General features: G+C 35.4%; 1 protein-coding gene across 4 annotated transcripts in view; it reads left to right on the forward strand.

Moving 5' to 3' along the window:
* Positions 1 to 18424, forward strand: part of CNKSR2 (connector enhancer of kinase suppressor of Ras 2) — a 263683-nt gene that overhangs the window by 104473 nt on the left and 140786 nt on the right. For all 4 annotated transcript variants that reach the window (XM_065916516.1, XM_065916517.1, XM_065916518.1 and 1 more), the window contains exons 6-7: positions 10243 to 10362; positions 16882 to 16941. In XM_065916516.1, coding sequence (XP_065772588.1) covers positions 10243 to 10362; positions 16882 to 16941 — 180 coding nt within the window. The remainder of the gene's footprint in view (positions 1 to 10242; positions 10363 to 16881; positions 16942 to 18424) is intronic.

The raw sequence follows: 18424 nt of genomic DNA on the forward strand, positions 1-18424 counted from the left end.
AGTGTTAACACTATCTTTTCATTGTATAGTACTTTACAGTTTACAGGGCATTGTTACGAATGCTGTGTCTTCGCTCTCCAAGCTATAATTTTTTTTCATTTCTTATTTAAGTTTGATCATGAATTAGGCTTATTTTGGCCTGTTAACTATTTGTTTTATTTCACAAATATTTCATGTATATTTTATTCCTTCCTTTACATTTATGCATTGTTTACCCCTAAACTCCATTTGAAGTGATATTACTGTCCCTTCTCTGCTATCTAGATTAGAAGTGGCTAAAACTGAATAGAACCATCAGTTAGGTTAAGAGAAGAGCCTGGAGGAGAAAATTAAAAGCTCATTTGAGACTCTGCCCTACCATCTATATCATGTCATTTATCTAAGCATAGTTTCCTCCTAATCTCCCCAAACCTTACAGATGTCAGTACTAGTGCCAGCAGCGTGCTCCATAATAAAATAAAAGTCATCATATTAATATTTTATTTTTAGAGATTTCTTCAAAGCAGTGACAGTCTAATGATTTTATAAAAATAGCTTCATATTGGATCCCTGATGCTATAAAATGGCAGCTTTCCCAATTATAGACTCTTCTCTTAAATCTGTGATCCTGAACCATTGCAAACTGAATGTTTTTTTATGGTTGACATTGTGGTTGTAACTGGAGCATTTAAACATACAAATTAAGGTCAATCTCATTAAAACATGAATTCTAATACTGATTTTGTAGATAGAAAGCGTTAAGATGCTTCTTTATTTTGAAAGTTAGTGTGACCCTTCCATTTTGGCCCTATCACTATCTTTGTGGTCACCCTAAAAAAGCACATTAACTCTATTACTGAAATAGGCATTGATTTCTTGAGTGTTGTATTAGATTATCTTCAGCTTTTGGCACTTTTGTGCTTTATAAATTATTTTAACTATAAAATTAAATTCTCCACAGCTGATGTCCCTTGTAGGAATGAAGAAATCTGTTAGAATATGATGGAGTTAGAAGATTATTAGTCTTTTATGGGGCAAAAAAAAATGTGTATATACTAATGGGAATGTGACCACACATAAAAAAATGATTTGTTTTCAATGTCTTTTTAGTTTGTCTTTGTGATTTGGATACACAGTATATAAGTTGGTATATTTATGGATGTTTTTGCTAACATCACATTTGCTGAATGCATTATGCATTGTAAAATGCTTTCATATTCAGATTGACTCTGAATGTACAATCCTCTTTATCAAAGAGTATTTGTTTCGGTTGTTAAGTTAAATGAGGCCAAATAATGTAGTGGAAAGAGCAGCAATTTGAGAGTTAAAAAGATTTTATGTCCTGACCCCATTCTGGCACTTTACTAGCTATGAACAAACTAAATTAGCCTTTCAGATTAAGTTGGGGTAGTGGAGTGTGTTTGATTTCAAAGATCTAAATGCCATAAATCTTTGGTGACTCACAAACTCAGTAAAAAACAGTAGGCCACATAAAGAGATGATTGAAGGACTGTCTTAATCTAAGACCATTCTTTATGTGATCAAAGACACTATGTTTTTTTTAAAAAACTATAGTTATTGTCACTGTAAATGTAAAGATTTCTTCAAAAAGATAATTGAATCCATCTGGAGACAGAAATCACACAGTAGCTTAAACAAGGGAAGTTTAATCTAAATAATTATTAAACTGTGGTGGAAGAAAACCTCTAAAGCATGCCCTAGGACTAAGACAGAGTACCCAAGGAAGGCCAGCTTGTAGGTGGACACCGTTCCTCCACGCTGAGGGTCAGCGCTCATTAGAACGATCACATTGCATCTTCACTGCATGGCCTAACCAGAGCTGGTCCAGACAAACAGGAAACAGCCTTCCAGGATACAGGCAAGTGATGTTGGTCGGAGTCCTCACAGAGGGAGTGGGAAGCTGCTCCTGTGAGTGTGATGCTGACGGCTACAGCATGGTGGTCAGTGAGCCCACACTGAGGCTGTGAGGTCACTGAGGGACTGCATAGTCTGGGCATCGTGGATGTCCCCACACACTTCTGCTAATGGGCCTTGTACCAGGAGCAAGTAAAACAAAACACTGCACAAAGGGAAGAAGAAAAGCCTCCCTCTCCTTTCCCTATCCCTCCAGCACCCTCTACTGATACAAACTTAACATTGTCCTTACTGTAGAGCCCAAAGGTCCAGCCTATTTCTAGAGCAAACACTGAAGGGTGAATCTGGAGCTGAAAGCCCGCGAACTAATAACTAGTACAGTGCGATTAACTCTTTTCTCCATAAAATCACATATGGCAACTTTGAACTTCTCTACTAAAAGTACAGACATTGCTCCCAGGTATCTGCTATTTGTTCCCCATTTGTCCATAAACTGTATATATGCTGCTGCTGCTGCGTCACTTCAGCCATGTCCGACTATGCGACCCCATAGACGGCAGCCCACCAGGCTCCCCCGTCCCTGGGATTCTCCAGGCAAGAACACTGGAGTGGGTTGCCATTTCCTTCTCCAATACATGAAAATGAAAAGTGGAAGTGAAGTCGCTCAGTCGTGTCCGACTCTTAGCGACCCCATGGACTGCAGCCTACCGGGCTCCTCCGTCCATGGGATTTTCCAGACAAGAGTCCTGGAGTATATATAGTGCCTGGATTTTCCAGAAGCTCATCCAATCATAATGAACTGTTTCACTCTTGCTATTTGACTCTGAAATAAAATGAAATCATCTTCCTAATAGCCTACATCTTGCTTGAACCACTGGTATTTCCAAACTCTTGTTAATCTTTAACCTTGAAAGTAGTGTGCATTCTAATGAGTACCCCTCTCATCTGCCTGGGAACTCCCTATAAGCCTGTTGGCTCTGCTTCCTGCCTCTGAGAGAGGAGGTAAATAGGATGGAGATTTTCCCAGATTCAGTTCTGGTTTCCATCTGACTCTTTCCCTATCAGAAAATGAAAGAGCAATGGAGGTTCATGTCCCAGCTTTAATTCAGACCAGGATGCCTCAGAAAAGTAGTTGTGCTGATGCTGAAGCTGCTATACTTTGGCCACCTGATGCAGAGGGCTGACTCATTAGAAAAGACCCTGATGCTGGAAAGATTGAGGGCAGGATGAGAAGTGGGCAACAGAGGATGAGATGATTGGATGGCATCATCGATTTAATGAACATGAGTTTGAGCAAACTCCAGGAAACAGTGGAGGACAAGAAAGCCTGGCATGCTGCAATTCATGGGGTCGCAAAGAATTGGACAGACGACTTAGTGACTGAATGACATACAGGATGCCTCATGAAAGTAGTTGGAAGTAGGAAGCATCATGGATCCACTTCTTGCTCATCAAAGTAGGTGTACGTTTGGGACTGATGTTTTCTCACTGTTTGGTACTGACCTCATCATTCTTCGATGATTATTATTTTAAAGTGTTATTCCTTCTCTGTCATCAGGAACACAAGGACAGCATGGTTAATGTCAGTGATATTAAGAACAAGCCAAATACATCACTAGAAACAACTGTCTCAATTTGAGAAATCCTTAAGCATAGCAGTGGCATTTAAATCATGTAACAGATACTCAGTGCTTTTTGAATGAATGAATGGCTTAATAAAGCAGTGGTGGTGGTGATTTCTTTACATTTTGCCAATAGTTTTGTTGTGCTTTTCCCCCACCATCAGAGTCTGAAACTAAAGGGATTGCAGAGTTTTCTAGGTCTTTTTGGAACAAAGTTCATATGACCTTTATTATTTATTTGCAAATACAGTTGCTTTCTGAAGCTCTTTGAGACTCGTAATCTTTGTTATATACAAATAAAATTTTTATTGGTTTAAAATTGAAATTTTATTCTATTAGTTTTTAAAGTTTAAAAAAGATTTCTCATACAGTTCTTTTTACTCATATGAGTAAGAAATTCTTCCTATGTTGGGGAATGTGTATGTAATTCATACTTTTTAATATCAATTTAATTTGATTGTTCACTCCTCTTTTAATTTTTATTCTATATTCGAGTATAGTTGATTTATAGGCTTCCCTTGTGGCTCAGCTGGTAAAGAATCCTCCTCCAGTTCAGGAGACCTGAATTCGATTCCTGGGTTGGGGAGATCCCCTGGAGAAGGGAAAGGCTACCCACTCCATATTCTGGTCTAGAGAATTCCATCAACAATATAGTCCATGGGGTCGCAAAGAATTGGACATGACTGAGCGACTTTCTCTTCACTTCATAGCTGATTTACAATGTATTAATTTCAGGTATATAGCAAAGTGATTTGATTATACATATATCTATTCTTTTTCAGATTCTTTTCCCATTTGGGTTATTATAAAATACTGAGTAGAGTTCCCTGTGCTGTAGAGGGGGTTTGTGTGTGCTCAGTCGCTTTGGTCGTATCCGGCTCTTTGCAACCCTATGGACTTTGTGACCACCAGGCTCCTCTGTCCATGGCATCCTCCAAGCCAGAGTACTGGAGTGATTGGCCATTCCCTCCTCCAAGGGATCTTCCCGACCCAGGGATCGAAGCTGCATCTCTTAAGTCTCCTGCATTGACAGGCAGGTTCTTTATCACTAGTGCTACCTAGGAAGCCCAAAGTAGGTTTAGGGAACCATTATAAGTGCAAAATTGCTAACTCAGCATAGATCTGGCAAGTACTATAAACACTGTATTTCTGAATGAAGTTTATATAATTTAGAGTTTTCACTATTTAATATTGAACTAAATCTGTACTATTTTATAAAAACAAAGCCTTTTGTTTACCAATTATATTGGAAATATCCTAAATTGGCAGTTACTTGATTTATAATACTGAGGTATAATTTTATATATAAACCAAATAAAATAAAAATGTGCTCTGTCCTCTAGACTTTTAGTTGAAATATTATTTATATATCAATGACTATTTTAATATGTATACATTATTTATCAAAACTAAACTTTTGTTAATGTTTTCCATATTATTGATAAGAAACCTGGATTATTTTTGCTGTTCTTAAATTGTAGCTTTCACATTTTTCCCATCTTAAAATGCATATTCATCTGTTTATTGTTTCCTCATTTTATCTTAGTTTCACACTGTTGTCCCTTTTATATATGTGTATACCTGAAAGTAGAAATTTCTTTGTATAAATCCTTTTGTTAAACTTCTGAACCTGAGGTTCTTTTCTATGTCAAATGAATTTCTCATTTTTAAATCTAAAGATAATTTCCATTCATTTCCTCCAATATACTCAGAAGAATAACTATCCAGTATTCTACTTATTTAGAAAAGCATAAAATTACTAAGTAGCTTATTCATGTCTGGCTGAATGTGCTCCCAGGCTAAGAGGCTGACTTAAAACTTCTTGCCTACTCCTTCCCTATTCACTGTAGTTTGCACTTAGAATGCTTTCTCCATTTCCTTTTAAAAATACTATAGTTTATTTCACGTATTAATCTAAAAGGTGTCTGACAGGTTCAGTGATAATGAAAGAATGCTCATCAGAGATACTGAAGTGATGCTCTGTTATTGGTTAGTATATTATTATAAGATTGCTGTTTTTCGAATTTTCACAGTGACTGAAATGTTGCTTTTATGACTTTTTTTTTTTTTTTGCTTTTATGACTTTTTAAAAACCACTGTTTTATACTAAACGTGCTATGTTCAGATATTTTTCCCCTAAGAACTTTTAGATTTAGGTGAACCAGCCATACACTGTATGCAAACCTATATAAAATATACTATGTGTATAGGATAGAGGATGAAAAGGTCCTATTTTTTCCTGAGAATATACTATATGATTATATTAATTCAAATTTGAAATTTATATAAATAACTGGAGAGAAAAAAATGACAATACCATTAAATCCAGCCCATGACACTCTTCTGTTTTAAAAGTTTCTTAAATCCTAGCTAGCTATGTCTGCTGTTATTCAGTCACCAATCTTTTCTCGCCATTTTGGGTAGTATAAACAGAATCCAGAGGATCAGTTATAATACTCATTGCCTTTTTATGTTTCCTTTATACTAAAGACATATTATTTTACTAGGCTTTAATTTAAAATTTTAAAAGTTGTTTCTATTTTTAGAACTAAAGATAAGTAGAGTTTAAAGTCCTTTGATATGAATATTGCAAAAATAGTGAATCTCCTTTATGCAAGTGACTACCAGTTATCTTCTAGCTAGAATAGAGTTGTCTTTTTTGTTGCTAAAATTGCAGGTTTTCCCAGAGAGCTGCTTCTTACATACTCTCTCAAGTCTACTAGTTCTTATCTAAACTGTATTATAAATTGCAAGAACACTTGTAGGCACACCTTATATTTCGTTATACTGTGTAGTTTAAACATGCTATATAATGTCCCTTTAATACTAACATAGATTTTGAATAATAAAAAAATGAAACTAATCAGCAACAAATGGAGATTTAAGGGTTGAAGAGATGGTAAGGGTAATGATTAAGAAGTCAGACTGTTTTATTGCCAAGAGAGTGACTTATTAGCCTTGCTTTCTCATCTGCTAAACTGACTATAATAATAACTACTTCAGAAAGTTGTTAAAAAGATGCATGAAATAGTGAAGTATTTAGCATTGTACAGGATACGTGGTAGGTGCTCTGTAGTGTTGATGTTAACTTTTTATAATAAAGAATGTATTTTCTTAGTATATTATAGCTAATTTTCTTTTTGTGGGATATACTATTAGGTAGCAATAGATAATACTTTGTGTTAATATGATGACATAATATTACAATTTCACTGAAGGGAAAAATTAACTTTTTACAAGAACATGTAGGGCATCATGCTAAGTAACCTAAGTCAGACCAAGAAAGACAAATACTTTAGATGCCACTTACATGTGGAATCTAAAATCTACAACAGACTAGTGTCAACTGAATAAAATACAAAACCTAAAAGTTGAGAATTATGTTTTATTCGGTGGACTGTCTGAGAACTCAAGTCCTATAGGCAGCCTCTCAAATAGTTCTGAGGGACAGCTCCCAAGAGGTTAGGGAGTAACCAGGGTATATATGGGTTTTTGCAACAAAGACTAGGGAACACCAAAATATCACCGTTAATTAAAGAAAACCAAACATCTCAAGTTAACGAAATTAGTACTTGCCCTGCATGGGAAGAAGTCTCGGCTCACTGAGATTGATTCTTTTGACACCCACCTTAGCCAGCACCCTCTTCTTTTCCTTCCTCTGTCTCCTCGGGTGCACCTTTGAGGGTGGCTGCAGTGGCTAAGGGCTTGGTGGCCTCCGCATCCTTCGTTTGTGGATATGGCAGACAGTATTTTCAGTATTCACATTACTGAATATAACAAAAAAGAAACCAAATCACAGATATATAGAGAACAAAGTAGTGGTTACCACTGGGGGAGGGAAGAGAAATCTAGGGGTGGAGAGTGGGAGGTACAAACTGTCAGATGTAAAATAGGCTCAAGGATGTGTGGTACAACATGGGGAATCTAGCCAATATTCTATAATAACTGTAAGTGGAAAATGACCCTTAAAAATTATTTTAAAAAAAGAAAAAGAAGTTCTAAACCCTACTTCAAATTCAGAAATAAGTAAACAAATAAATAAAAACAATAACTTCCTTGGAACTTTACTGTAGTACCCTTAATGTGGTTTCCTGCAGTGGCTTGATGTATGTATGATACAGTAATGAGTATAGAATTAGCATATGAAACCAAGCCATTTTGTATCCCTTCTAATTGGCTTATTGAACCAAGTGCCAAATGCTACAATATAAAGATTCTAGTACATTATCTCTCAAACAGGGAGCAGGGTTCTAGCAAAGTTTCTTTTCTAAATCTTTCTATTATTTTTTAATCTGTTAAACCCTGATAGCTTTGCTAGTAAAGTCAATGTTTTACTCATTTTTCGTATTTCCAGCAGACGTAGAACATAGCAGGCATTTGACAAATAAAATTACTCAGTAGATAAATCTGAAAAAATGATTTGCAACTTAATATGGTAGATTTAATTAGTATTTTTCTTGTAAAAGCACCTACAATGTAGTTTTTCTGCTTTTCCTCCTACTCCACTTCTGAGTGCTTCCATTGCTTGAATAGGAGAGCTACTGTTGCTCATTACTAGTGTGTTATATGAGGCCTTGAGTGTTGCAGTACACACATGTTGAGCCATTTTTATATATTCTTTACCTTCCTATTTATTTTCAGATCATCATGCAATTCAAGTATTCTATATAGAAACCCTTCATATTAACATTGTTATCCATCCTGTCCCCCGCCACTTGAGATAGAGAGAAAATAAGAATGAAAATGAAACCACTTAAGGAAAGAAAGGAATAATTAAAAGATTTAAATCTGCCCCAGTTGCTTTTCTTCTCATCAAACAGTAGCAATTTGAACTGTAGACATTTTTGTAAAGGGCTGCCATTCTGTCTTTTTCCTCCTGGCTGCTGATGAATATTTTCAAAAGAAATTTAAAAAACAAAAAACACAGAAACTACAGTCCCAGGATGGGCTGCATAATATGTGAGACCCAGTGCAAAGTGAAAATATGCAGCTCCTTGTTCAAAAATAATTAAGAATGCCAGAATGGCCCCAGCAGAGTGTAATAGTAAATGCAGGCCCTTGTGCCCAAGTCACATGCCCATGACGCTCGCCCTGTGCAGTGCCCTAGAGTTCTGAGAGGTAGTCTTCCTGTTGCCACTTTGCTTAGCAGCCCTTCAGGGTAAATACCTGCACTGTATCTCTTGAAAGCGCTGAAACTTGAATATCAGAGAGAGTAAAGAGATTTGAACTTCCCATTATGACCATGCAGTGTGATTACTGGTCATTGTAACATCATTAGCAAGGCCCTGGAGTTAAGAATAATAAGATAATTCATCCCATGAGTGAGAACCGAACCCTTTGAGCTTACAGAAAGCAACAAGGGGAGAATAAACATTCATTTGATGTCTTCTTTGGATAGAAACCATATTAGACTTTTAAAATATATATTCATTATCCTGATTTGTCATGTGAAACATATAAAGTAATTCTTATTACCTCATTTTCTACATGTGTAAACTGAACTTCAAGGATATGGGATAACTTGCTCACAGACACACAGCAAGTAACTGGCAGTGTGGTGATTGCCTACATCTCTTCATACCAAGCTGATGCTTCCCGTGCTGTCCATGGCCTGTCCTTAGGGGTTGATAGCCACAGTAAACGTGCAGCCATGAGAAGCAGACGCAAAGGGCAGGGCTGCAATAAGGGGGAGAAATTTAGCCAGGCAGTTTCTGTGGGGTGAGAGCGCTGAACCTAGCAGAGGCCGAGGGCGTGGAGCATGTATAGAATGCAGCAAGTAAAGAACCCTGCGGGAACTGACGCCCCTAAGTAGAGTAATGCAGTGGTCACAGAGCAAATGTAACGTGTTAGAAATGGATAGAAGGTATGAATAGACTTATCCTAATTTAAGCACTAATTTTGTGTCCTCAGTCAACAGCAACAAATGTTCTAGGATCTGTCTCCCATGGGTAGGGGAGGAAGAGAAGTCAGAGATGAGTAGGACATGTTCCTAGCCTTAGAGGGCTTCTGAATGAAGTTATACAGTTTCAGACAGTTCATAGAACGTTGAGAAAGCGGGTTTGAGGGAGTGCCAAACTTTGCCTGGAGGAAGTGGGGAGTTTACAGAAAGGTAACCTTGAGCAGGAGAGTCTAGACAAATGAGAGGGAGGAGTTCACCAAGCAGATTTGGGAGATTCATTCTCCATGGATTTTGGTTGGATTTTTTTTTTTAACTTTTATGATCATGAAGTAAAAAACCTTCAAGGTTTTTGAAGTAGTTGAATTCTCTTCCATCCAATGACTGGTATCAAGAAGTGTTCAGGTTATTAAGATTGTTTCAAAACAATCATTTCATTTTAGATCTGATGAATCAAATAATAGAAACAAAACATAACCGTAACTTTCCTGAATATTTTGATGTATGCATTCATGTTAAGTCGCTTCCGTTGAGTCCGACTCTGCAATCCCATGGACTGTAGCCCGCCTGGCTCCCCTGTCCATGGGATTCTCCAAGCAGCAATACTGGAGTGGGTTGCCATTTCCTTCTCCAGGAGATCTTCCAATTTTGATGTGTAGTTCTTATATTTATAATTTAGATATAGATGTGTTTTGGGTGTGTGTGTATTTCTTAACCTGAATATCTTTTTAATACAGATTTTATAAAATAAAATGCCAAGTACCTTCTTCTATTTTTTCTTTTTCCTTGTAAAAGATATTACAATAAAAGGTGATTTGTATGTTATTTACAACATGTGTTGACCATAATTTTTTGTTTGCTTGTTTTCAGTGTAAAACTCTTTCTGGAGTCTGTGACCACATCATATCCCTGTCATCAGATCCTTTAGTTTCACAGTCTGCCCACCTTGAAGTGATTCAGCTGGCAAACATCAAACCAAGTGAAGGGCTGGTAAGAGAAACCATGTTTATCAAAACTACCATCCATCAACAGACAGCTAATAGTATGGGTGGGCAGCCCCCAAATATGAGAATCCATTAATTTTAACAGAGTGAATAGTTTTGGTTTTTTTTCCCTAGAGGAATTGAAGTGGTGGGAGTTAGTCACGATAAAAAGTTTTATGAAGATAAAGGAAAATGAAAGAAAATTTAAAATAGTGATTTCTGAATTAGGCTGTTTACTTTGGTAAATAAATTAGCTTTAGTTACATTTTTAACTCTTATCAAAGTTCCTTAGATTTACAGGAAATTTAAGAATTTTGCAATAAAACCCGCAGTGTTACCTGCTGATGCAAGTGAGTGTTTTGTTTATTTTGCTTTTATTTGTTCATTTTAATAGGTCTCTCTTCCCTTAGGTTGTATAAGCTAAATCCGATATTCTTTATAATTCACATCTTTTCTTTCTTTTATGGGTGAGTAAGCAGGTAGATATCGCTAAAACTAGGCTAACATCCATGAGATATATTTTTATTATGTCATAATAAAGATAATCTATATCTTGTTCACCTGATTAAAAATTGTATTGACTCTAAATTTAACCCAAGGGATACCTTTTATTTTAATGAGCCTCTAGAAAGAAAACATATAATATTACTATTAGTAAGTGAGAGACGAAAAAAAAAAAAAACAAGAAGAAACTGACTGGAGAAATCTTACCTACTACACAGCTATTTCATGATAGTTTGGTGCCACAGTGTTTCTACTCTCCCTTTAGGTGAATTTTCCAAGGGTACTACTAAGGATATTTGAGAAAATTGAAATCTTAAACTACTGTTAACAGTGTAATTCAGATAATACATTCTTATAGATCCCTGTGCTGGTTTAACTTTTTATGTGACCTTCCTTCTTCAGTGGTGTATGTGTAAGTGTGTGTATGTATATATATACATATATAACTGTTTGTGGGGGCAATGCCTTCATTGGTCACCAGTGAGCTTTTTGGCTTGAAGTCCTGTTTTCTATAGAGCGAGAGATCTATAGATCTATAGATCCAGAGAAAATCTGGATACTTAAATTACTTTTGGGTAATCATAGCTCCCTGTCTTTTTGTGGCTTGTATCTGTATTTTCCTGGAAAGATGGAAATCAGCATCTCAGATATAGCCAAAGTATGTCATCATTGTAACCTATAAGTGTTTTTAGCTATATTTTGATTAGTTTTAGAATTTATTTTAATGTTTATAAACTTATTTGAAGTAATATTTATGATTTTAAATTATTTCTATTCCTTTTGGTTATGTTTTACAAAGTCTGGTTTTATTTAAAGCATCTTTCTACCCATAGTATTTAAAGATTTTCCTTTCTTTAAAATCTCCCCTTTTAGTAGTTCTGAAGGAAAGAAAGTTCTTTAAGCATGATTTGCACTATACGAAATTATGAACTGCTACTATGCTTCCCTTTTAGCTCAGTTGGTAAGAATCTGCCTGCAATGCAGGAGACCCGGGTTCAATTCCTAGGTCAGGAAGATCCCCTGGAGAAGGAAATGGCAACCCACTCCAGTGTTCTTGCCTGGAGAATCCCATGGGCAGAGGAGCCTGGGAGGCTATAGCTCATGGGGTCGCAAGAGTCGAACGCGACTTCGCAACTTAACTACAACTACTACTATGTAATATTAGACTAGGAGACAGAAAACCTGGATATTTCCATAAAATAGAGCTGTGAGTGGGATATGGGAGAGGTGAGGATGTAAATTAAACCTCCTTGGCTGTGATATTTTCATCTGTAGAATGTGAGGGCCAAGAGGGATGGACTAGATCCTCTTTAAAGCTCCCTGTAGCTCTATGAATTTGCAGTTCTGAGGACAGTACTGTTTTGAGAAAAAAGCCTGATTTTTCCCTCTAATTTCCACTGAAATAATGAGGTGAAATAACCACGTGAAGTGAGTCAACACATTGCTCTTTTATGGACTTGATGAAACCTTGATTTTTATTTTAAGTGATGGTATAACCCTGGATAGGTCTTTTATTTTTTAAATTTCAAGTACGTAGAGCTGGATGTGCTCTTTGGAATAGTCATGAACTTAAAATGCCATGAACCAGATTCAGTTATTCTGGAAGAGAACTGGTAGAGAAAACGAAGAAGTGAGTACCTACCATTTACCAGGTATCATCCTCACAACTCTGTAGAGTAGATATTAATTTTCTCATTTTGCAAATGAGAAAATGATATCACAGATCCTCACCAGTTTGCCGTGTATGACATTAAGGTAACGTACAACAGAGACAGAGATAAAATCCAGGTAAATCTAAATGAAGTGCAATTTACCAAAGTTTGTTCCATTATCCCACAGTTAAACTTGGGGTGGCTTAAAGGAGGTGAGAGAAGTTTAGGAGGATGACTTTAAAATTAAAACTACTTAGAGGAATCCATTTAAAAGGGTAATCAGCAGCATTTCATTGGGAAAATATTTCCAAGGGACAAAAATAAAAAGCTAATATGTTGAATATTAATAAAAGGAGTTATGTGTGAAACCATTTCATGTGATCCATGTTAAAGGGGAGATGATGAAATAGAAATCTTATATAACTTTACTCAAGGTATCATTTTAAAAATCAATCACCTGATTTAAGTTTAGTCAGTCACATTAAATAGATTTGAGGATTTGGGTGCCATTCAGCATGAGCTTAGCCATAGAAGGGTTTAAATGAAGGAAAGAAACAGAAAGACATGGAGAATACCAAGCTTTAATGAAGTTTAATCAATTTAAAACATCTGCAGATGGTCTTTCCTCTTTCAAATATTCCTCTTTCAAAGCGGAACATCTCTCATAGGTAAAAGGTAATGGGCTTTATTCTTGCACGGATAAACTAGACAGATTGTTCATCAGCTTTCTACCTAAGTAGTCAGATTTCCTAGGATTTCTTACTTTTGAGAGTCCTGAGCATTATAAGGAATAGTGGGCATTGTGCTTAGTAATGGTTAAAATATATCAAGCTAGCTTCTAAAACACTTTTAAATAACAATAATTAACAGAAAGTTAAAGGAAGGAAAATGAGAACTGTTGAAACATATCAAAACTAGATCAGAGCCAAGAGATGGAAAGAATAGAGAGGAAAGGGCTTAGGGAGCAACCCTGAGGAAGCCTCTTTGCTTTAGAGAGTTCTTTTGCCGTTTAGGCACTTGGACTCGCTCCTAAAGTGCTTTATTCCATTGACTTGACTGTGAGGTTGCTTTGGCTCCATTGGTTAACTGCCATTTGGAGACAGTGAAGCAAATGTCATTTTGGCAAGCTGAACAGAAGACAGGGAGCTGTTGGGGTCAGCTCCAGAATTAATTAATTGCTTTTTACAAAAAAAGAAAGGAAGAATGAAGATTTTGATGAAATGGAAAACCAGATTTGTCTCAGTCCCAGAAAAAGAGCCATTTGAATTACATGTCCTCCTGCTGTTTGACCCTTTCTGAGAGGTGACCAAGTGATAAGATGTATTTCTGTGAACTCTTCATTATTCAGAAGATGATTAGTTTGTAACTCATCCAAGTAACTTGTTTTTTCTCTTACTTTCTTTTTGTGCCTGACTTTTGGCCATTTTCCTCGTTAGTACCACCAGAAAGATTAAAAAGCTGAAGAAGTCAGTCTTGATTATGAAAAGCAGTTACAATGAATGGTTTGTTGCATAAAACAAAATATCTTCCTTCTATGTGGCATTTAAAAAATATGTTTTATATCTGGTTTATTTTTCATAACTATGAAGCTGCTAAAACTGAACTCTGTATATATAGCTAGATCCTTATTTATTTAAGCATTTTAAAAATACATTTTGTCCATCTAAAAAAAATTAGCTTTAATATAAATTACACAACATTTAATTATATATAATGATGAAATCCTCTTCCTATAACTAATTGACAACTTGTTTTAGCTTACAATTGCCATTTTAAAAGTTCCTGGTATGTGTAATAATTGCATACAGATTCATTTCCTGAGTCATAACTAGATTATCTCCATGAGTTCTTATTATCCTGATGAATATAATGACTTTTCTAAATATTTATGTTAGGAGACTAGACTTTCTCTATGACTTAATCATTTAAGAAATTATATAGAGCTCTTGTCAAACACCTTAATTCATAATCAGTAATGCACTGCTAAAAGAAGTGTCGAGAGAAATATAATCAACTTTTACTTGAAGTTGTCAGAAGAGATGGGTGATTAAAATAAATCTGTAAAAGGTCAAACCCAGTTATTCTTTTATAACCACAGTGAACTTAGTATATATGTACTAGAGAGGTCTTCATCTTTGTAGAGTGGATGTTAAACAGTCAATGTTTGACACAGTATCTACAATTTCCAAATATTCTATTCTAATAAGGAAAGTGAAGGTGGACAAGCCTTCTGTTAATAAATCTGTAAATTAGGAGCCTCATGGTTGAGAATATCGCCTGAGCTCGAAACACAGCTTCACCTCCTTTGGCAGACCTTCCCAGTCTATCAGTAACTCAGTTTCCTTATTTCTAAAACAGAGATAATCATAGTGTGTACCACACAGACTATTGTAAATAAATGTCACAAACTAACACAGTCCTTAGCAGATTGTAACAAGTACCTGTTAGTGATGCTAGTGATAGATAATGATGAGCGATGATTGTTGTGTATGTCCAAGTTATATATTGATATATTGTTTTACTTCAGTTTTTTTTCCACTTAATCGTCTCACAATCCTTCTGTGTAAAAAAACTAAAACAAAATTTAGTGTTTAGCTCTTACAAATGTACTTTAAAAATCCTTTATTAATTTGATGTCATTTGGTTAACTCCCGTGGGAAGAATGATTGCAAGAATCTTGTCGCATTCTAAGCAGTACTGTTGTATTACCTTCCAATAAATAATGGGATTAAAGAAAGTATGTCATATACTTGTCACCTGTGTAAGGTTGAATATTACCATATGGTTATAGCCAAGAACTAACCAATTTCTTAATTAATTTCTATTTGTATGTTTGTTGAGGTTAGTTGTGTATTTCATATAAAATGATGAACTTTCATATAAGAAATTAGAATTCACAGATAAATGAACATCTTGTCAAATTACATTTATTTTGTTTCATATTAAGAGATCCAGGCTAAACATTCTCTGAACTGATACCAACATCTTAGACATATGACATTACTGAAATGACTTTTCAGAATTTAAACCTACCCAATGAACTCTTAATAATTCCATGCCATGAACTTATTGCTTCTTGTTTTTATTTCTTAGTTATTTTTAGTGAATGCACAAGTAAATTTAGATGTCAAAATATTAACATCCAGGTATAGGAAATTAACACTGCAAATGTCTACACATAATTACTTAAATGCCTGCTTTTTCCGAAATGATTGTTCTTAGTTATTAAGTCCCTTATATTTCAGGTTTCAGGTTTATTTTAAAGTTAGCATTTTTCAATTTTTGAAGTCAATAGTTGAGATGCAAAGTAATTTCAAAGTAAAACTCAGTAAATTTTTTATCTAACAGAATGTTCCTTAGGAAAAAAGGCCATTCAGAGAATCATCTGTTTTTTTCTGATTTATTTAAATGAAAATATTTCAGTATTTAAAAGGTGAATCCTTTCTTGTGATATTTTTTCTTTTAGGGTCCTGTCACTGTGCATAACTTAAAGGTTTCATTTGTTCTTAAAACTTGAATAATTTGAAGATTTCTCGATAATATTTTATCTTTAATGAAGCTTTTTCTGAAATCACTTTGTTTAAATGGAAACGGAATTTCTTTTTTATTGGGAGGAGGGGGTGCCACACATTACCTCTAAATTAATATTGTTATGATTTTAAGTTTAAATATTTATTTATTTTTGGTCACACTGTGCAGCCTGTGGAATCTAATGCCCCAACCAGGGATTGAACCTGAGCCCTCATCAGTGAGAGTGTGGGGCTCTAACCACTGAACTGCCGGGGAGTTCCACCTCTCAATTATTGATAGAAAGGTCATTGGATGTAATTATTAAAACTTCAGCAATAAGATTAAGACAGAATGTGTAGGATACCACAAAAGAGGAACAGAAAAGCAATTTTATATAAACAATATTTTCTCATTCTTCTGTCTCCAGTGATTCTATAGTGGCTCTATAGAAACCTACTTTTTATTGTATAGTATGTATCAAGTATAATAACTAATAATATCCCAATATTTGACTCTCCCATTGTAACTTTTATTTTGCCACAGCACAGGTAGTATGGATTTTGAGGAGAGTGAACTATGTGTTCAGGATATTGAATTACCATGATCCATTTTGTAAGTTCACTTTTCAAGTAATCATTTGATTAAGCTGAGTACAGGCTTCTTCAGGCAGCAGAAGCCAGAACGTTCAGATAGGAATTTCTTAAAGTTTAAAGACAGCCTTATTGAATCATGGATTCATCCCTGGGGCAATGGCAATTTTAATTTGATAGGGCAATTCTTTTTGTAAATGAGGTTATAATATCCTTGAAAATATTTGAGTTTTCATTTGTTTTCCTATGCTGTCTTTTTTTTTGTTTTAGGGTATGTATATTAAATCAACATATGATGGCCTCCATGTAATTACTGGAACTACAGAAAATGTAAGTATTTTAACATTTCAAATTTTGGAGTATGTTTTTTCTTTTATTGTTAACCAACTTATGGCACTTACATAATTCCGGTTGACTTCTGAGGAAATAAACAGATTACAATATACAACTAAAAAGACATATTGAGTTAGTAACCCCTGATTTGGGGAGAATTTCAGTCATTTTTGTTAGTTTAGAATAGCTATTTACCTGAAGTAAATCAGATGTTTTGTGTTCAAAGCCAGAGATTTATTAAGTATTTTCTGACTCATGACAAGTTATTGTGACATGTAAAAGAATCCACCTCCATCTGACAAATAGTGTAGTTTTATTGGGAAACTTAAATCATGTAAGAAAGAAACATCAGATAAGTCAGGTTTCCTGAATACTTGAAGTATAATTGAACTTTATTCAGTGAGGGGGCAGCATGGTATATTGATCAGCCGAGTTTCACAGCGAAGTCCATCCCTGGACCAGCAGCATCAGCTTCCTTTGGGAATGCCCCACCCCAGACCTACTGAATTAGCCATGGAGACCAGTCTGTTTTTTAATAAGAGATTCTCTTTTAACAGGTGGTTCTGAGACATGCTCCAGTTTGAGAATTATTGCAAGCAATAGGTCACAGTCACTAGGCCTAGGCTGTACACCCAATTTTGATTTTGTTGGCAGTGTAATTTCTGGCGAGTCATTTACACTCTCACTGCTTTAATTTCCTCAACTATGCACGCATGCTAAGTCGCTTCAGTCGTGTCCGACTCTGTGCGACCCTGTGGACAGCAGCCCCCCCAGGCTCCTCTGTCCACAGGATTCTCCAGGCAAGAACACTGCAGTGGGTTGCCATTTCCTTCTCCGTCCTCAACTATAAATCATAAATAATATATCATCTGTACTGCATACCTCACGAGGTTGTTGTGAAAATTAAATAAGACAGTAAATATAAAAGACTGTACTGTAAAGAAAGAGCTACAGAAATGTGAAATGATTGTGTTGGACATTAACATGATCACTATAATAGATTTGAGTTGCATAATAAGTCATTATTTCTGCATCTGGTTGTCCCAGATTTCCATCCCACTCTCTTAAGCAGGTTTTGAGCTTCGAATATTTTTCTTTTAGAAATTCTGACAAATCACATTTATACCATGTTCCTTCAAAGAAGACTGAGGTGAAGTTAGTTAAATCTCAAGTTATTATTGTTCTCAACATTTTACCAGCGTTTTTTTTTTTTAAAGACAATATTACTTCATCTAATTCACCTATTACTTTAACCATTTGTTGATTTCTTTTCCCCCTCTGCTTCACTTAGTTTCTTGTGAATGGTGAAATACTTTGAAGTTGCAGTTTTGTACTGGCATCTCATTGTTATTAAATATAAGAGTTAACTGAGATCAAAAATATGTTATTTGCATATTATCAACTGTTGAACATTTTTAAATGCAGTGAGATACTTATAAACTATACTCTTGACACTGATTGATCGTTCTCATTCATGTGT

This window comes from Muntiacus reevesi, chromosome X (assembly GCF_963930625.1).
Source record: "Muntiacus reevesi chromosome X, mMunRee1.1, whole genome shotgun sequence".
NCBI lineage: Eukaryota > Metazoa > Chordata > Mammalia > Artiodactyla > Cervidae > Muntiacus > Muntiacus reevesi.